The following is a 21,789-nucleotide window of genomic DNA, read 5'->3' as shown; positions in this document are numbered from 1 at the left end:
GATTTGTTGCTTTCGGGTAGTTATCCCGATACTTTTGTGGGTGAACAAACTTGCTATGCACATGAGATGCTTCAAGTCATTTTCTTCCAAGGATATGCAGCAACTACAATATTTTGAAGGGAGGCGTTCTTTGACATGGTTATTATCAAACCATCTAACAATTTCAACACCAATGTAGTTATAAAACGCAAACACTAATGAATCTAAAAGACTAAAACTAACTTTTGGTGATACGTTCATCTTACAATCATCTACATTAATATTAAAAATTACTGCATCTCCAAATGGAAAACCTCACCATCTACAAATTTTACCAAGTGGTAGATGGTGGTGTTATTACGTAATTCATTACAGGTTGCCTTTGGCAGTATCATAGAGCACTATAAGGAGAACATATTACCAACTAACGAATCTTCTCTCTTGAAATCTTATCTCTAAACAATACTCTGAAATAAAAGACTTTATGAGAACGAAAGAAACAAACATACTATGGTTCGGTTCCTGATGAATTATGTTCCGACGATTCAACAGATGCAAAAGCCGTCTCTAAAGATTCTTTGGAATTGAAATCATCTTGGAGGTCAGTATCCGCTGAACCTCCCGCTATAGTAGCAGACATCTTTCCCTAACACCATGGACAAACAATCAATTTACTATCACATCAATTCATTCAACTGCCGATATATAACAAATCAGGTTCATAATTTCAGTGGGTTTCGAGAAAGAAGAACTACACATACTTAAGTTTGCAAAGAATTATACATCCACTGATTCTTAATCCCAAAGGTGTCAAAGGACTAAAAATATGTATTTAAGATGTATGGTTTTATAGGGTCAGTATCTGAGAGGAGAAAAAAATTTCTTTTTCAAGATGTTGAACTAAACCATGGTCTTGAAAAATTAAGTTCAGCAATAAAACCTTACTTACCTGTCCTAAATGGGTCTCCAATTGTAAAATAAGAAAATAATTAAGTATAAGCAGGATGCATATGATTTTGCATATCACCAACATGACTATGTAGTAGTTTATTATTTTCAGAATTGAAATAACTATTAGAAACCCATGGAACCACTTTACTGAGTATCAATAAGTTTAATGAAGAAGAACTTACCAGTTATGAAGCTTTTACCAGTGCCGATATCCCAAAACCCTGGACACAATAAAATAAAAAGTTAGGAAAACACCCAGATGCATTGAAATCATTCGAGTTACGGTGAAGGTAGGGATAGAATTTAGCTCACGTTTAATGAATTTGATGGAGAAAGCACTAGTGTGGGTATATTTTGCACCAAATGAACTAGGGTTTGAAGGCGACGAAGGGACATACTCGCTGCATATCTCAAGAGAGAGAAATGGTATGGTATCCGGAGTATACTTATATGGCCCATCCAAACGCGACATCAGTGCGACAATTTTTGGGATACATCCGTCATTGGTTAATTAGATAGTATCCGTCTCGGATATATTGGAAAGCTCGTGGTATGTTTCGTTAACTATTTGCAAACCGTGGTATCAGACATAAATATACCTCCGGATGTGCCTTCCAAACACAATTTAACCCAGGGAGGCGTGAGTTTTGAAGTTATTATATAAGACAAATTGATGTTGTTGAAAGACACAACATCTGAAATTTCAAAGATTGTAATTCAAATTATGAGATGAAATTGACTAGATATTCATTCACCACTACCAAACAAGATATTATTATCACAGAAGTGTTACTTTCAAATAGTTTCGATTGTTAAAAACTTTTTAGACAAGTTATAATTCAACTAATCTTTAGATTCCTTAAATCACCGCATAGAATAAGTTCTCTAGCGGATTCTAATCAAGTGAACCACCTAAAATATGCTCTCTAGGTGTAACTCAATCAATTGCATTAATATTTAAGAAACAATTTGTCCCTAGTCACATGCTCGTAAGTTCGACACATTAACCTATGGTTATCTTTTACACACTATTGCATACAAAATCCCTTTGCAACAAAAATTGCACCGCTACTTATGTAAAAATTACTCTAACAATTACGGATTAAAGTTCTCAATACTAGCATTAGAGTTGAATACGAGTTAATGAATTGCGCACTTAGATAACAACCATACTTCTGATGGTCATAAAATCGGTAAAATATAATCAACAAAAGAATAATTATCGGAAGAAAAACTTGCATAAGATTGATCAATAAAACATATTCGGAGTTTTGAAATCCTCTCCAATCAATAAAGAAATTAGCTGCACATATTCTTAGTTTAAGCATAAAGATATATTCAAGATAAATAAGGTTTCAAGGAAAAACAGATGTAAAAGCAAACCCACTGCTGTTGCAGGTTCAGGTACTTGTTTAGGTTCTGTATAGATTCTCCTCTTTCAGGATTTTCTGCGAACAATCTGTAAGCACAAAACTGGTGATCAAAAGGTAATCTTCTCTGTGTTTGTGCGCCTCTCTTTATAGCTTTTCTGCCCTGTAAAATCGTAACCTCCAGCAAACCCAACAATTCTTGTTCCATACAAACTGTGCCAACTTCCAAATCTCAGTCATTCATCACATAAAACTGATGCCAAGACAACACCTCTGGATATATTCTTGGCAATAAAGTTTTTACAAAACTGAGATAAATTGGTACCCAATTCTTCATATCCTGTTGGCTTCTAAATTAGGTCCTAGATGCTGCCAACCGGCCTTCGTACTCAGGCATGGAACCATGGCTAACCAGCCCAGAACTTGTTCCATATTTCCACCGTAACTCGACCTGAACCACCATTGCTCTAGCCACTTTATGTTCCGTCTTGTATTTAGTCTTCTCAATAAACCTTTATCAGCACCTACTGTTTAACTGTAATCTTTTTCTCAGCATCGACCCATAGCTACCAACACAAATTTGGTGCAGTCAAACAACCTCTACTGGTTACGGTCTTGCTTGCCAAAATTGCACCAAATCCTCACAATTTCACATCTACACAAATCATATGTCTTGTTATCCATCCTGGCCTCTTCTCCATTGAATTCTAGTTTTGAAATTCCACCAGACTGTTGCACATTCGAACTACAGCTTCATGATCACAGACATCAGCATCTTGTTTCTCTTCTCGAACTCGCACCATTAGTATCAGTAACTCAATTTCATTCCATTCTGTCTCCCAATAACCCTCATATCTGCATGTACATCCAGCACTTCCAACCATTTACTTCTCAACTGAAACATCACCAAAACCCATTGTAAACAATCCACATAGCTCCATGGATAGACAACAACAAACCCTCATTAATTCTAGCTTCAAACTCGATCCCCGGTTGCGGAAGACAAACATCTTCATTCCCTTGATTTTTAGTTGTTCCTGAATTAGGCAATTTTGTAAACACCTGCTGAACATAATGAAGTGTTGTTACTGTGCATCAAGAAATCTTCTTCTCTAGCTCTCCAACTCCTGCCAGTTCAATTCAGCACAAACCCATTGTTCATATTCCACTAGTAATTTTATATCATCATCAACCTGGGCCATTTATCATCAAAAACCAACAACAACATCTTCAGTTCTTCTGCCTTGTATTCCAGGTCTCAAATGAAGCTCTTAGAACCACCAACAATCCCTCCATTCTTTCACAAATCCTGTTGTTGGGACCTTAGTCACACATTGGTATATGAGGCTTAATTGGGTAATTTATAAGTCAATGGGATCCCTCATCTAGTCAACCGGTTTTCGACTTGAGTTCTACCCATGGGCTTATGACGAGTTTGGGTCGGTACCCTGACATTTGGTATCAGAGCCAACCACAACGACCCATGCCTGCTCCACATAAGGGGTGACCTATAGGCTAGATTAAAGTGTATGGGCACCTATGTATGGGCGTAGTTGTCACCAGCATTGAATACTGGCAGGCGAGTGGAGCCGCCATAAGAGAAAGGGCTATCGTCCGGCCAGTGTCGATAGAGTGATACAACGAGGACGTTGGGTCTGGAAGCGTGGTGGGATGTTGGGACCTTAGTCCCACATTGGTATATGGGGATTAATTGGGTAGTTTATAAGTCAATGGGATCCCTCATCTAGTCAACCAGTTTTCAAGTTGAGTTCTACTCATGGGCCTATGACGAGTTGGGGTCGGTACCCTAACACCTGCTTCCTCTTGATTTATCAAACTCCATCGACATTTACATCAGTTTCTCAACTGATTTTCAACACCATCACGAAATTCAGTTCTTCCATGTCCTTCTCGAATTCCAAATCCATCTGGCCATCTTGAATCTGTGTTCTTCTCACCTTGCAGACAACTCCAAACCTGCCGTGAAATACTCTTGAACCTATAGTCTGCCGGCATGATCCCTTGCAGCAGCTCTCGATTTATTGAGAAGAAGTTTGTGAAATGGTGAAACTGAGAATAATAAATGACCGAATCTTGTTTGTATAAGGGTGTAAAAGACTCAGGTGGCCTTAACGTCGGCCTTCTGCTACAGTAACTAGTTGTTCCATGTTGGTGCCCTGATCCAATAATTCAGTTGCTTCATCAAATGCTAACTGAACTTCAGTAGCTGCCTTGATCAGTCTTTGTTCTCAATGCTTCATCAGCATGTACTTCTTGTGCTTTCTATCCAGCAACGATGATTCAGAGCAATGCTTTAAACCACCATTTTCCTTCATTTGTGCCAAACCATGCCAAGTACCTACTCAGATACTAAACAGAGTAATATACAATGTTTTGAAGAGAAGTAACTAAAAAAAGTGCAAGAAACCGATACAAGGTTAGACCCCTATCAAAGTCCCCCATACAACAACTCCCTTTCGTTGAGGTTACAGTTATACTTAGCGAGTGTAACAAGCCTTTAAACCCCTAGGTGTCCCTAGTGGATGAGTTATAGTCTCGTGAGGGCTTACGAGAGGTATACCCACAAAGCCTACTCCAACTTCAAAACGTTCCAGCGTCCCAAGCATCCAAAGAGCTATGATGACATATAGTTTCTGCGTGCTAGTAATAAGAAGTTAGAAATACCAAAGAACATATACTCATTCTTAAATGTTGAGTGAGAAATAACCACACCATAATGAGAGAACGCGTGTTTGAGAGCGATCAATAAGCATTTCGCCTCGACTTATGCCTCATTTAAAAGGATTTTATGATAATTGCACTCAATAAGACAACTTTTTTATGGGTCTCACATGTGTGCAGGTAGGAATGAAGAGAGAAATCCTACACACGTTGAATGGTGGGAAGGAAACCTTCCGGATTATTTCTAGAGACCCCACAAAATCGTGGGAAATAAAAGACTGTTTCCTGATGATCTCTAAGAAAGGAAATCAACCACTATAGCAAGGATGGGAGTACTTACCACCTTCACATCTGATCGGAAATGAAGAAAGCACCACTCTCACAACATCCAATAGAAACCTAATCTTCAGCTCGTATTCTTCATTCTTCTTGGTCTTCGTCTATTGATGATAAACTCTTGAACCTCATAAAACTTTGGCAATTGTAACTCTTTTCCTATATTCCTTGTTGCTTGAAACTTCCTCATAGATTTTTTTTTTAAAGAGATTGCAACTAAAACAATAAATATGAAATAAAATTAACATGGCCATGAGATAAGTACGTTACCACTTTGATCTTCACAACTTGTAACATATCGTATCATAAACTTCAATAACTCTCATCTTTTGATTTTCTTCGCTCTTGTAAATAAGTCTTCAATTTGAATATGTAATTCCGCTCCTTATATGTAAGTCTTCAACATATACATAAAAATCTTCTCATTGTATGTTGCTTTACTTGGATATGAAATTTGCACTTCCTTGTACTGTTGCTTGTAATCCTTAAACGTCTTCAACTTTCCTTGTATATTTTGATGTCGCTCCCTTGTTGATGATGATTGTGTTTCTATGGACCTGTTGTTGGCGAGAGAGAGAATGGTGCTAACTGCAAATCAAACTACAAGAAGGTGGTTTTCATCTATAGACGTCACCCTCATGATTAACAAAATTAGCTCTCAAGAAATCAAAAATAGTGCTAAAAATGGTGTGAAGTTGGGTAGCTCACCATTCTACCCGGAATTAATGTACACTGACACACACTCAAACGAAAGCTCTTTAGTCATCTACAAAGAATTTTTGGTCTAGTGCCCCACTTGATGCATTTTTCTCTGCTCCTCATTCGCCACCGGCATGATTAAATCCACTATTTAACACTCTAACAAGTAAGAAATCTGAACGTAGTTCCCTACTACTTCCAAGTTCAGTATGTCGGTCAGAATTCTCTATGTAAACATACCTAGAAGTATGCTAGTGACTCTAAAATCTCTACAAGTTGAAGGTTTTTAATGAAAATATTTACAAAATTTTGAAAAATCGACTATATGCAAAATATCCAAACACTCCCCCACACTTAAATTTTACATTGTTCTCAATGTAATTGACTCATCCTAAGTAAAACCAAGGTGGGAAATCCTAATATGATATGCAAAAGAAGAAAATTAAAAATAAAAGGATAAAAAATATAAAACCAGTGGGTTGCCTCCCATTTAGCGTTTGGTTTAAATTCGTCAGCCCGACTTTCAGCTCTAATTACTCCTCCAGAGGGAGTGGATCACTTAATTCTATGATCTCTTGATTCTCCGTCACAAATTGCTCATAATATGGTTTCACTCGATGGCCGTTCACCTTGAAAATCTTCCCTGTTTTGGGACTAGAAAGCTCCACTGCACCATGAGAAAACACATAATAACAAATGGTCCAACCCATCGGGACCTAAGTTTACCGGATAAAAACTTAAGACGAGAATGAAATAAGAGAACTTTCTGCCCTATAAGAAAACTTTTCTGAGAAATCATCTTGTCATGAAAAGCTTTAGTTTTATCCTTGTAAATGTGAAAACTTTCATATGCATCATTGCGGATTTCTTCTAACCCATTGAGTTGAAGATTTCTTTGTTTCCCTGCAGCATCTAGCTCCATGTTGCACATCTTGATGGCCCAAAAAGCTTTGTGTTCAAGTTCTACGGGAAGATGACAAGGTTTGCCATAAATCATCCTAAGCGGAGACATCCCAATTGGAGTTTGTATGTTTTCCGGTACACCCATAAAGCATCATTGGGTCTAAAACTCCAATCTTTCCTTGTAGTATTCACCGTCTTCTCTGAAATTGACTTGATCTCCCGGTTAGAAATTTCAGCTTGTCCACTTGTTTGCGGATGGTACGGTGTGCCGAATTTGTGAGTAATATTGTACTTCTTGAGAAGAGTGTGAAAGGATCTCTGAAAATGGGAACATCCATCGCTAATCACCATATGAGGTGTGCCAAACCTGAAAAATATTTGTTCCTTCACAAACTCACAAACAACTTCAGAATCATTAGTCTTGGTGGTTCTAGCCTCCACCCATTTAGAAACGTAATCAACAGCAAGAACTATATAAAGATTCACATTCGAATTCACAAAAGGCCCCATAAAATCGATAACCCATACATCAAATATCTCTACGGGGAGAATTGGTGTTAGTGGCATTTGATTTTTAGCACCTAGATTGCCGGTTCGTTGGCACCTATCACAAGCTTTACAAAAGTATGCATCCTTAAATAAAGTGGGCCAATGGAAACCACTCTCAAGAACCTTGAGTGCCATTCTTTTGGACCCAAAATGGCATCCACAAGCATATGAGTGACAAAAATTAAGAATATATTGAAACTCGGATTCTAGGACGCACCTTCTCATTATTTGGTCAGCACAATGTTTCCACAAATATGGTTCATCCCATGTATATTGCTTGGATACTTTCTTGAGCTTCAATTTCTGAAAAGTTGACATGGTACCGGGTACTTGTCCCGTCACCAAGTAGTTCACAATATCAGCATACCATGGATTTGTGCTATCCACCATAAAGAGTTTCTCATCCGGAAAACTATCATACAAAGGAATTGCTTCTTTGGATGCAATCAAACGACTCAAATGATCCGTTACGGTATTCTCACTACCATTCTTGTCCTTAATTTGGAAATGGAACACTTGAAGAAGAAGAAGAATCCACCTAATGAGCCTTTGCTTAGCATCTTTCTTTGTTAGCAAGTATCAGAGTTTGCAGCATGGTCGGAGAAGACAATCACTTGCGTATCCCCCAAGTAAGATCTGAACTTTTCAAGTGCAAACACTATGTCTAAGAGCTTATTTTCAGTGGTGGAGTAGTTGATTTGTGCGCCATTAAGAGTTCTAGAAGCATAATAAATGGCATATGGAACTTTACCATCTCGCTGTCCCAACACGACTCCCTCAGCTAGTCACTAGCATCACACATCGACTCAAAGGGCTTGTTCCAGTCCGGTGGTTTGATGATGGGTGCGGTAGTCAACAACTCTTTTAAGGTGTCAAAAGCCTTCTTGCATTCCTTGTCACAATCAAAGGTAACATCTTTTTGCAAAAGTCTTCACAGGGGCATTGCAATCTTAGAGAAATCCTTGATGAACCTCCTATAAAAACTTGTATGTCCAAGAAAAGAACGAACCTCCCTCACAGTTGTGGGGTATTATAAATTTTTAATCACATCTATCTTAGCTTGTCCACTTCTAACCCCCTAGAGGATACAATATGGCCTAGGACAATACCATGATTCACCATAAAGTGACACTTTTCCCGATTAAGAACAAGATTAGTTTCTACGCATCTTTTAAGGATTAGTGTAAGGTTGTCTAACACTTGTCAAAAGAATCGCTATACACACTAAAGTCATCCATAAACACTTCTATGATGCTAGCAACATAATCTGGAAATATACTTACCATACAACGTTGAAAAGTGCCTGGAGCATTACACAAACCGACTGGCCTATGTCTATATGCAAATGTGCCAAATGGACAAGTAAAAGTCGTCTTTTCATGATCTTCCGGAGCTATTACAATCTGATTATACCCTGAAAAACCATCAAGAAAACAATAGTGAGAGTGTCCAGCCAATCTCTCAAGCATTTGATCAATAAACGATAAGGAAAAATGGTCTTTTCGGGTGGTAGGATTGAACTTTCGATAATCGATGCACACTCTCCAACCGATCTGAATTCTAGTTGGAACTAGGTAATTATATTCGTTTTTCACCATCGTGACTCCGGATTTCTTTGGAACGACTTGAACCGGGATTACCCATTTGCTATCGGATATGGGATAGATAACCCCTACATCCAACAACTTCAGGATTTATTTCTTGACCACTTCCATCATCGGAAGGTTCAAGCGATGTTGAGCATCTCATGTTGTTTTTTCCCCCTCCTCAAGAAGTATTCGGTTCATACACATGGAGGGGATGATTCCCTTGATATCTGCAATGGTCCACCCTATGGCAGACTTATTCTCTTAGCACACGAATATGATTCTCTTCTTGCACCTTGGTAAGGTCTTTGGCAATAATCACCGGTAACTCTTCTGTATCACCTAGATAAACATACTTGAGGTGATACGGAAGAGGTTTCAATTCAAGGATAGGTGCCTGCAAAATTGACGGCAAGAGTTTCCCATTAGTACAAGGTAAGGAAATATAAAAAACATCATTTCTAGGTGAGAGCTCTTGTAATGCGGCAAGAGAGCAAATAACTTCTTTAAGCTTATCACAGATTTCTACATCACTTTTTCATGTCATTATGATTTCCATTTCCACAATCTAAACTTTTCATTATAGCTTTATCTAACGTATCATCACCATCTAACTCAAACACTTGTTGAGACAAAGAATCAATCACATCAACCGAAAAACAGGAATGCACGTCACTCGGGTATCTCATAGCCTCAAAGATGTTGAAACTTATGGGTTCACCGTTAAATTCCATAGTTATGGTGCCTTTAAAAACACCAATTTTAGTTCTAGACGTTCTCATGAAAGGTCTACTCAACAGCAACGTTGTAGACGAGGGTGAATCTTCATCCTTCATATCTAGAACATAAAAATCTGCAGGAAAAATAAGCTCACTAACCTGCACCAAAACATCTTCCACAACCCCTTTCAGGTATGTAGTGTACCTATCAGCAAGTTGAATAATAATACCGATATCTTTAAGAGGACCAAGGTCTAACGTTTCATATATTGAGGCAGGCATAACATTAATAGTTGCTCCTAAATCTAGCAAAGCACGATCAAACCTGGTTGTACTAATTGTACATGGTATAGTGAAACTACCGGGATCCTTTAACTTTGGCGGGAGTTTCTTTTGAAGATACGTGGAAGCATTCTCACCCACATACATAACTTCATTACCGACCAATTTGTGCTTGTTAGTGCACAATTCCTTTAAGAAACTTGCGTAGCGAGGAACTTGCCTTATTGCTTCAAGGAGTGGTATGTTCACTTGGATATTCTTGAATATCTCATAAATTTCTTTGTATAGTGTCTCCTTCTTGGACTTTGCAAACCTACTAGGAAAAGGTGGAGAAGTGACATTAGTAGAAACAAGAGGTTTAGAGTGAGAATTTGTTACCAAATCAGCCTTGTTAGGGGTCGTTTTATCCTCTTGTTGCTCTAAAACATGCCCATGAGATTCCGGTGATGTTACCGGTTTCTCTACTTTCTTCCCACTTCTTAGCTCAATAGCATTGACATTCTCCTTATGGTTCAACGTTTGTGAAGGAAGTTTTCCAGATCCTTGTGCCTTGAGTTGATTCATATCACTAGCCAATTGACTAACTTGGTATTGCACATCTCTCATAGCCATCTCGGATTTCTGCTGGAATTGGTTAAACCCTTGCATTGTCTTTGAAATCTCTTGCACACTTTGCATCATAAGAGTAAACTTGTCATCCACACTTGTGCCTTGATGTTCTTGTTGTAGTCTTTGCATGAATTGGTAGCCACCTTGTTGATTGAAAGTAGGATTTGATGCAACTTAAATTTGGATGATCTCGCCAACCCGGATTGTATGTGTTGGAGTACGGATCATACCTCAGCCTTTGCTGATTTTGGTACATAGAATTTGCATGCTTCATATTTCCTTCATGCGATAGAATAATCACTGCAGAAATTTGTTGCATCATCCTCTCCATATTACCCATCCTTTGTTCCATATGAGAAACTTCACTAACTTCATTCACCTTCTTGAAAAAAGTTTCTGATCGTGAAGAGAATTGCTGCAAAATAGATGCTATATTCTCAATCAAAGCTCTTGTTTGTGCGGGTGTCTTGTCAACTAAAGCTCCACCATTTGCAGCAACAATCATTGTCTTATCATTTAATAAGAGTCCTTCATAGAAATATTGGATGATAAGTTGCTTCGTGATTTGGTAATGCAGAAAAATTTGACATAATCTCTTGTAACGCTCCCAATACTCATAAAATTTTTCACATGCCCTTTGAACAATGCCACATATCTCTTTCCAGATTTGTTCTACCTTGGATGCGGGAAAGTACTTCGCAAGAAAGAGTTTCTTCATACCGGTCCATGTAGTAATACTACCTGCTGGGAGATTGTAAAACCATTCCTTTGCCATATCCATAAGAGAAAATGGGAATGCTCTAAGCATAGCAATCGGTTTCAACTCTCTTTGGCTTCACACTTACAAGTACCATTAGAAATTCTTGGAGATGACAGTTTGGATCTTCCCCGCTAAACCATGGAACTTAGGAAATGAGGTGAGCAAAGCTGGTTTCAACTCAATTTCTTCGCCCAACTGAATACACAAGGGTTGAGTGTTCAATTATGGTGATGCAAGATCCTTGAGTGTTGCCATAACTACTTGTTCTTCCTCTATGTTCGAATATGCGAACTCTCTTGATGATGAACTATGAGGTAGCGGAGTGTTAACCGCTCAAATAAAGTCCTTTAGTTGAGTGCCGGATTGAAGACGGATACCAATGAGACTTGGTCTACCCTCTTTAAACATTCACAAAAGCAATAGTACCTGAAAATAAGAGTCTTGAAAATTGCATTAGTAATCTAAAATTGAAACTAAAAGCAAAAATAATAACTAAAAAGAAAAATAACAACTTAATACTACCACTACCACCCCGGAAGCGGCGCCAATTTTGATGAGGGTGTCAACCTATCAATAATATTTCTCTTACTCTACACAATTCTATAAAGAAGTAGTGAGACAAGTCGAGTTCAAATCCACAGGGAGGTGTGAGTTTTAAGTTATTATATAAGACAAATTGATGTTGTTAAAAGACACAAATTCTAAAAATTGCAAAGATTGTAATTCAAATTATGAGATGAAATTGACTAGAGATTCATTCGCCACTATCAAACAAGATATTATTAATCATACAAGTGTTACTTTCAAATAGTTTAAAAAATTTTAGACAAGTTATAAGTTCAACTAATCTTTAGATTCCTTAAATCACCGCATAAAATAAGTTCTCTAACGAATATTAATCAAGTGAACCACCTAAAACATGCTCTCTAGGTGTAATTGAACCAATTGCATTAATATTTAAGAAACAAGTTGTTCCTAGTCACATGCTCGTAAGTTCGACACATTAACCTAGGGTTATCTTTTACACACTATTGCATACAAAATCCCTTTGCGACAAATAGTGCACTGTTACTTATGTAAAGATTGAATACGAGTTACCTAATTGTGCACTTAGATACCAAGCATACTTCTCATGGTCATAAGATCGGTAAAAGACAATCAACAAAAGAATAATTATCGGAAGAAAACTTGCATAAGATTGATCAATAAAACATATTCAGAGTTTTGAAATCCTCCCCAATTAATAAAGAAATTAACTGCTCATATTCTTAGTTTAAGCATAAAGATATATTCTAGGTAAATAAGGTTTCAAGGAAAAAAAGATGTAAAAGCAAACCCACTGCTGCTGCAGGTTCAGGTACTTGTTTAGGTTTTCTATAGCTTCTCCTCTTTCAGGATTTTCCGCGAACAATCTGCAAGCACAAAACTGGTAATCAAAAGGTAGTCTTATCTGTGTTTCTGCGCCTCTCTTTATAGCTTTTCTGCCCTGTAAAATCGTAACCTCCAGTAGACCCAACAATCCCTGTTCCATACAAACTCTACCATCTTCCAAATCTCAGTCATTCATCACATAAAACTGATGGCCAAGACAGCACCTTCTGAATATATTCTTGGCAATAAAGTTTTTCCAAAACTGAGATAAATTGGTACCCAGGTCTTCATATCCTGTTGGCTTCTAAATTGGGTCCTAGCTGCTGCCAACCAACCTTCATACTCAGGCCTGGAACCATGGCTAACCATCCCAGAACTTGGTCCATATTTCCACCGTAACTCGATCTGAACCACCACTACTCCAGCCACTTTCTGTTCCGTCTTGCATTCAGTCTTCTCAGTAAACCCTTGTCAGCACCTGCTGTTTAACTGTAATCTTATTCTCAGCAACGACCCATAGCTACCAACACAAACTTGGTGCAGTCAACCATCCTCTATTCGTTACGGTCTTGCTTACCAGAATTGCACCAAATCCTCACAATTTCACATCTACACAGCTCATGTGTCTTGTTATTTATCCTGGCCTCTTCTCCATTGAATTCTAGTCCTGAAATTCCACCAGACTGCTGCACATTCGAACCACAGCTCCATGATCACAAACATCAGCAACTTGTTTATCTTCTCGAACTCGCACCATCAGTATCAGTAACTCAATTTCAGTCCATTCTCTGTGTCCCAATGCCTGTACAGCCAGCACTTCCAACCATTTAGTTCTCGACTGAAACATCACCAAACCCCATTGTAAACAATCCAGCTCCATGGCTAGACAGCAACAAACCCTCATTGTTTCTATCTTCAAACTCGACCCCCAGTTGCGCAAGACAAATATCTTCATTCCCTTGATTTCTAGTTGTTCCTAGATTAGGAAATTCTGCAAACACCTGCTGAACATAATGAAGTGTTGTTGTTGTGCATCAAGAAATCTTCTTCTATAGCTCTCCAACTCCTTCCAGTTCAATTCAGCACAAACCCATTGTTTATATTCCATGAATAATTATATATCATCATCAATCTGGGCCATTTATCATCACAAACCAACAACAACAGCTTCAGTTCTTCTGCCCTGAATTCCAGGTCTCAAATGAAGTTCTTAGAACCACCAGCAATCCCTCAATTCTTCCACAAATCCTTTTTCCTCTTGATTTATCAAACTCCATCGACATTTACATCAGTTTCTCAACTGATTTTCAATACCATCACGATATTCAGTTCTTCTCTGTGCTTTTAGAATTCCAAATCCGCCTGGCCATCGTGAATATGTGTTTTCATCACCTTGCAGACAACTCCGAACCTTCCGTGAAATACTCTTGAACCCATAGTCTGCTGGCATGAGCCCTTGATGCAGCAGCTCTCGATTCAGTGAGAAGAAGTTTGTGAAATGTTGAAACTGAGAATAATAAATGACCTAATATTCCTGAATCCTATTCGTACAAGGGTCAAGAAGACTCAGGTGGCCTTAACACCTTCCTTTTGCTACAGTATCTAGTTGGTCCATGTTGGTGCCCTGATCCGATAATTCAGTTGCTTCATCAAATGCTAACTGAACTTCAGTAGCTGCCTTGATCAGTCTTTGTTCTCAATGCTTCATCAGCATGTACTCTTCTTGTGCTTTCCAACAACGCCAATGATTCCGAGCAGTGCTTTAAACCACACTTTTCCTTCATTTGTGCAAAACCATGCCAAGTACCTACACAAATACTAAACAAGAGTAATATACAGCGTTTGAAGAGAAATAACTAAGAAAAGTGCAAGAAACTGATACAAGAGTTAGGTGTTTTAGACCCCTATCAGTTCTCCTTTATATAGTCTTCAAATCAGGGTTTGGAATCAATGCTACCTTGGTAACAAAGCATTCAATATTCACCGTTAGATGAAAACCTGGTTAGAGTCAAGATAATATCTTTCAACCGTTATATCGCACTTAGCTTGTTATACACAAATGAAATGTGACTTCATTTAGGTATGAGTAACCGTACCCAAACGTGTGCACATAGTTGGCCCAACAATAGTTAACCGAAGTTAGCCATATGAACAGTTTCATATCAACCTTGTGCATATTAATCACAACTAGTTCAAATGACTCAAATGAAGCTAGTTATGGAGTTGTTAAATTGTTTATATTCTCGTAGAAGTATACAAGACACAATTGAAGAAAAATCGATTTTGATTCACTTGAATCAATTCATGAACATTATAACCACGGTTCAAAAAAGATTGCATTCCTTAATATATTATTTCATGAACAAACCGATTTTAGAACTTAACCCACTCAAGTATGCAAACGGGTATGCATACTTAGAGTTCCGGACTTGGTCTGGGTTCGCCAGTATGCGAACTGGTACGCATACTGTCGTACACCACCAAACTCAGTTGAATTCCCGGACTTGAACTATTACGTCGTTACGCATACGGGTATGCATACTAAGTTCCCGAACTTCAACTTCCAAACCAGTACGCATAGGGTATGCATATTATGGTTCTCAGACTTTGAATAACTTGCAACAGTTAGCATACAAGTACGCATACTGTGTTATATTCAATCAATGGTTAATCGTTCTAAACTCCATCTTAATCATTGAAACATTCTTGGAAGACGGGAATAGCTGTCTCATGCAAACTATTAGCTTCAAAGAATTTTTCAAGTGATCAATAGCTCAATACGAAACATTATGAGTCTACATCAAATGACTGTCTCACACAAATCATGTAAGATGTTACCAGGCGATTTTCACATGATCATCTTTTGACTTTCGTCAAGAATAAAGATAAACTTGGTTAAAGCGAAAATTTACCAACACATATTTCGAGAAATATGTAAGCGAGTTAAACTCAGCTCGAAATATCAAATTTGTATAATATAAAGTCTATATATCTATACGAATTTTGTCACAATAAGAGATAGAATAGAAATAGACTTCTGAGTGATAGATGAGTTCAAGTCTCCATATACCTTTTGTTGATGAAGTTCCACAAGCTCCTCTTAGTAGTTCTTCGTCTTCAGTTGATGAACACCCTGAAGTCTAATGCTCAACTACACATTCTATCATAATCCGATACATAGCTATAAGTAGATTAGAAATCAAAACTTATAGTTTTTGAAACTAAACTTGACAACAAGCTTGAGATAGCAACACTTGCGAGTTCGACCGAGCAGTGCTCTAACAGGATGAACAAAGAGAGAGACGATAAAAGGATTATGCTTTAATTGCGATCAAATATTTCCACCTAGCCACTTGTGTGCTAAACCAAAGTTATTAATTTTGGATATGGATCCAGACAATGTTGAGATCAACAATGAGCATGCTGAGGAAGAAGATGTGAATGTTACTACAACCAGTGAAGATACAAAATCTGAAGTTTTACTATATTCTCTAATGGGATCTTCTTTTCCTAAAACTATGAGAATTACATGATATATCCAAAGAGAACCTCTTATAGTTCTCATTGATTCAGGTTCTACTCACAACTTTTCACACCCGGCCATTGCTATGAAACACGGTTTTTCTAATCAACCTAGTAACACTGCTTTGAAAGTTATGGTTGGTAACAATGGCTTTCTGGAAACTCAAGGCTCTTGTGTTGATATCTCTCTTAAGTTACAGGGTTATCAGTTAACTACTGATTTCTTTCTCTTGGTTGTTAGTGGGTGCGATGCAGTTCTTGGTGTGCAATGGCTACAAACTTTGGGTGAGATCACATGGGATTTTAAGAAACTTCATATGTAATTTCATTCAAGCGGTAATGATTATCTATTAGTTGGGAATTCTTCAGCCTCAATTATGCTCTTGGACATCACCCCACTGCAATAATTATTGGATTATGCACACCATGGTTTTCTACTTCAGCTAGCTCCAACCTTGTCAACAACAACTTCTGATAAGATACCCACTGAAGTTTTTCAACTACTTTTGCGTTATTCATATATATTTGTGTCTCCAACATCTTTACCACCTATTAGATCACATGATCATCGCATACATTTACTGCCAAACACTTCACCAGTAAATGTTCGACCATATAAATATCCAAATTTTCAAAAGGCTGAGATTGAGAAGATTGTATCTGAACTCAAGCAAGCGGGGTTTATTCATCAAACCTCTAGTCCTTATTATTTACATGTGTTATTGGTTCGTAAGAAAGATAATAATTGGCGTATGTACGTCGATTATAGAGCACTTAACAAGGTTACTGTGAAAGATAGTTTTCTAATTCCAGTTGTGAATGAATTGATTGATGAGTTAAATGGTGCTACAATTTTCTCAAAGATGGATATGCGATTTGGCTTTCATCAAATAAGATTGTATGATGCAGATATTCACAAAACAACTTTTAGGACACATAATAGGCACTACGAATTTTTGGTGATCCCCTTTGGATTATCTAACGCACCTGCAACATTCCAGAGTTTGATGAATGATATATTTCGTCTGTATCTTCGAAAATTTGTTCTGGTATTCTTCGACGACATATTAGTTTACAATACCTCTTTGCCTGAGCACCTTCAACATCTGGCAATTGTGTTTGAGCTACTACGAACACATAAGTTATTTCTAAAAAGCTCTAAGTATGACTTTGAAAAGTCATCAATTGGTTATCTTGGCTACACGGTCTCAGATGAAGGTGTTTCTGTGGAGGAAGATAAGATTTCTAGCATTAAGAATTGGCCTATTCCTTCTACAGTCAAGGATCTCAGGTGTTTCTTGAGTTTGGCAGGATACTATCGCAAATTTGTGCGAGATTATGGCAAAATAAGTGCTCCATTGACTAAGTTATTAAAACATGATGCTTTCAAGTGGACTAATCAAGCTACAGATGCATTTAATCAGCTCAAACTGGCCTTAACAAGCACTCCTGTTTTGGAATTACCGAACTTTATAAAAGAGTTTTGTTTAGAGTCCGATGCTTTGGGTAATGGATTGGGAGAAGTTTTGATGCAATCTAACAAACCTATTGCATATTTTAGCAAACCATTATCAGGTAATAATCTGAATCTATTTGTGTATGATAAGGAAATGCTTGTTATTGTCTCTGCAGTGAACAAATGGAGACCTTATCTGCTTGGTAGGCACTTTAAAATCTACACATATCACGTAAGTATTAAATATTTTCTGGAGTAGCGGTTATCTTCGATTGAACAACGAAAGTGGTTGTCCAAACTATTGGATTATGATTATGAAATAATTCATCGATGTGGTGCAGTAAATAAAGATGTTGATGCGTTATCTCGCATATTCTCATCTACTGGCAGTTACTGCTCCACTAATTTATGGCATTGATGCGATTATCAATGAGTGTCACATTGATATTGAATTAAGCATTCTTATAGACAACTTGAAGAATAAATCAGATTATAAAGCTCATTATTCATATGATGCTGGGATTCTACGTTACAAAGGTTGCATTGTCGTAGTACCTACTTCTGATTGGTGTTCTAAACTACTTAAGGAGTTTCATTCATCCCTTTAGGGTGGTCATTCAGGGTACTTACAAATGTCTTCATCTCAATTTATATTGGAAGGGTATGAAATATGCAGTCAAAGAATTCATTAAGAAGTGCGACATTTTCCAACTTAAAAAGTCTGAGTCAATTGCGCCTCCAAGGATTTTATAATCATTAACAATTCCTACTGATGTGTGGATAGATATATCCATGGACTTTGTTGATGGATTTCCAGTCTCCAATCATAAAAGTTCTATATTAGTAGTGGTAGATCGATTGACTAAATATGCACACTTTATAGCACTATCATCCTTACACTGCTACCAAGATTGCTGACATATTTGTACATGAAGTCGTGCATTTACATGAAATGCCAAAGACAATAGTTAGTGATCGAGACCTAATATTCATGAGCAATTTTTCGGAAGCTTTTTTCTCTTTACAAGACACTCAGTTGTGCCGAAGTTTAGCATATCATCCTCAAACAGATGGACAAACTGAGGTAACCAATAGAACTTTGGAATGTTACTTACGCTGCTTTGCTGGAATAAAGCCTAAGGATTGGAAAAATTGGCTACCATGGGATGAATGGTGGTATAATACGAGTTATCATTCAACAATCAAGATGACTCCTTATCAGGCTCTTTACAGTCGAATTCCACCAACAATTTCGACCTATATTCCAGGATCAACTCCTGTGCATGTTGTGGATGAAAGTTTAAAGGCTCGAGATCATAATTTATGCAACTTGAAGGCTAATTTACATGATTCTCAAGATAGAATGAAGACATATGTTGATGCTCACAGAATTGAACGTACATTTGCAATTAATGATTGGGTTTTTCTAAGATTGCAACCATATCGTCAAGCATCAGTAGTTAATCAATCTTATATTAAGCTTTCTCCACGATTTTATGGAACCTTTCGTGTTATTGAGAAGATTGGATCAGTCACATATCGTTTGGACTTACCTGTTACGAGTAAGATCCATCCAGTATTTCATGTTTCATAGCTAAAACTGAAACTTGAATCTTCAATTGTTGTTGATACATAATTGCCTACCACTATTGACTATACATCTTTGGAACCTGATTTAGTTCTGGAGTGCAAAATGTTTAAGAAAGGCAATACAACTGGAACAAAGTGGCTGGTAAAATGGAAAGATCATCCCAATGAAGAAGCAACTTGAGAGGATGTTGATGATATTCTGCTCGATTTCCAGACTTTGAGGCTTCTGGACAAGCCATTTTCAGGCGCGGTGGGATGTTAGGATACCATCCTTGCGGTCACTTATTTCCCTTATTTAAGCTTACCTTAATTAATACTCAGTTTCCTTAAGTTCTTAAATTCTAGAAGTTCTATTATTAGTCAGGCATCAGTTGCCTTAATTGCAGGTAGTTTCTTTAGGAAGTTAAGAAGCTATAAATACTTCAATTATCAATCATGTAAGACAGGGAATTTAACTAAAAAACTTTTAATTATTTTCTTTGTTATTTATTTTTCAAGGTGGTTGATCCCCAACTCAAAAGATTAAAGCTTACGATTCTTGTGTTTGGCTCATGTTCTTGTGCTCTTCCCATTGTTCTTAGTTCTGAATCCCAACACTTCCTAGTTTGGGATATAAGGAATTTATTTTGGGCCTATCAAATTCCTCTCTCAAATTTTACAAATGGCTATGAGGTGCCAAACTTGTCAAAAAGACTATTTTAGCCTCAAATTAATTCCTAAAACTAACCCATTACCATTTTCAGTAAAAAAAAATCAAAAACATAAAAACCAAAAAAAAAATAATTCTATTCTCCTCTAAACCTTCCAAGTTCCATAGACCCTAATCAATTTTTTCTTTGACCATCTTCTCCAGCGATCTCCGATCCAACCAAGAAAAGGTAAATCTCCATCAAGCCGTTATATTATTAGCATTTATTCATTGATTTTACATGTTTAAAATCACAATTTTCAAAATCAAAATCTATGATTTACCCATAACCGGTTTATGTTAAAATATCGTATCAACCGATTATGGGTTTTGTTCTTCGTCCATGAAGAGCATAGAAAACGGTATATAGCGCGATTAGCATCGACCGATTCTGTGTAGAAATCAGAACATAAAAAGACACACCAGGATCGTTTTATAAGTGCATTAGCATAAACCGACAATGCGTAGTAATTTTTTTGAACTCTGCGCTCCTATAATTGGGTTTTATTTACGTGGTAATGTACCGACTGTGAAGTTGTCTCTTCAGATTCCATTTCACAATGGTTTTTATATATGTATCACATAAACCGATTCTTAATGCTTGAAATTCATGTATGTTTTTCTTGTTAGAATCAGATTACATATGTTGCCTTACGTACCAATTGTTGAACTAGATTTATTTTTTTTGTAGACATGAACTTCGGCCACGTAGAATGTTATTCTCGAGAGATTGACCAGGAGGATATTCACAGGGTGCCACAAGCCATGGTGCCTAAAAGCCTCTACAAGTTCGGGTGTGGCTGTGAGACCCGTTTAGAGCAGGCCCTCGCACTGGCAGACAAGCTTGCACTGGAAGAGCTCGTTAAGATCATCATGTTTGCAAGGATAAATAGGGATGCAATTGAAGCTAGGAGGGCACACGAAACATTTGGATGGTCTGTTTGAAGAAATGGCTGCAACCCAAGCCTTTGCTGAAGCTGAAATTTCTGCTGCTCCTGATGCTGCTGCTGATCTCTTTTAAATATTTTAAGTTTTTAATACTTTGGGTGGTTTAAGTCTGAAATATTTTTTTGGATGATGAAGGTTTGTTTATTTGGATGATTATGGTTTTAATTATAACTATGTATATGATGGGTTTATGGAAAACAAGTTTATGCATGCTTCATACTTTATTTTGCAATTATAGGCACACAGTCGGGCAATATGACTCCACTTATAAACCGATTATTGAGACTTCATCATAGAATCGGTTTATGACGGAGTCAGTGTAATCCGATTCTCCAAGCCTTAGAAATGTAGTTTTTCTATGTTTTTTTCTAGTCAGAATCGGATTACATGTGCAAATATATAAACCGATTATTTTCGATTGAAATTCCAATTTTTACAGGCGCACAATCAATTTATGTTTCCAAACATAAAAACCGATTCTTTTGGGCATAAAATCATATCCGGCTTTTTTGGACATCCGAGAATACCGATTGTGAGTATTTCACCTTTTTTCGTAAAAACTAGCGTTGGGGTATTTCTCTATATAAAGAGATCTCATCCCCGGACCCAATTTGCCGCAAACTTGCTCATTCTATTCGCTCATAATCTATATACTCCACAACTACTTATTTCATACCTCCACATACAAGAAATGACATCGTTTGACTCCGCCGAAGATTTGGAAATCACCAAAGCATGGTATGCCAAAAGTCGAGTTCTACATCGCTCTTCGTCCGAAACCTTTTGGCG

The 21,789-nt window shown here is 37.4% G+C and overlaps 2 protein-coding genes across 2 annotated transcripts; both read right to left on the bottom strand.

Moving 5' to 3' along the window:
- Positions 1 to 6,550: 6,550 nt before the first annotated feature.
- On the bottom strand, positions 6,551 to 6,939 carry LOC113334547. The gene is made up of 2 exons (XM_026580778.1): positions 6,744 to 6,939; positions 6,551 to 6,684 (listed from the first exon to the last, which is right to left on the bottom strand). Exons 1-2 carry the CDS (start codon positions 6,937 to 6,939, stop codon positions 6,551 to 6,553), a joined length of 330 nt encoding a protein of 109 aa, XP_026436563.1.
- Positions 6,940 to 9,585: 2,646 nt separating this feature from the next.
- LOC113334546 lies at positions 9,586 to 11,170 on the bottom strand. Its single transcript, XM_026580777.1, has 2 exons — positions 10,896 to 11,170; positions 9,586 to 10,786 (listed from the first exon to the last, which is right to left on the bottom strand). Exons 1-2 carry the CDS (start codon positions 11,168 to 11,170, stop codon positions 9,586 to 9,588), a joined length of 1,476 nt encoding a protein of 491 aa, XP_026436562.1.
- Positions 11,171 to 21,789: the final 10,619 nt, after the last annotated feature.

Source organism: Papaver somniferum, unplaced genomic scaffold, assembly GCF_003573695.1.
Source record: "Papaver somniferum cultivar HN1 unplaced genomic scaffold, ASM357369v1 unplaced-scaffold_137, whole genome shotgun sequence".
Lineage (NCBI taxonomy): Eukaryota > Viridiplantae > Streptophyta > Magnoliopsida > Ranunculales > Papaveraceae > Papaver > Papaver somniferum.
This window is presented reverse-complemented; position numbering and strand designations above follow the sequence as displayed.

What these genes read in the sequence shown, in the direction of transcription:
- LOC113334547 (XM_026580778.1), bottom strand. Translation starts at nt 6,939, where the DNA reads ATGGAGCTAGATGCTGCAGGGAAACAAAGAAATCTTCAACTCAATGGG. An exon ending in TCGTCTTAAGTTTTTATCCG is followed by an intron (nt 6,685 to 6,743) that starts GTAAACTTAGGT and finishes CTCATGGTGCAG; the next exon opens with TGGAGCTTTCTAGTCCCAAA.
- LOC113334546 (XM_026580777.1), bottom strand. Translation starts at nt 11,170, where the DNA reads ATGATTGTTGCTGCAAATGGTGGAGCTTTAGTTGACAAGACACCCGCA. An exon ending in CAAAATCAGCAAAGGCTGAG is followed by an intron (nt 10,787 to 10,895) that starts GTATGATCCGTA and finishes ATTCATGCAAAG; the next exon opens with ACTACAACAAGAACATCAAG.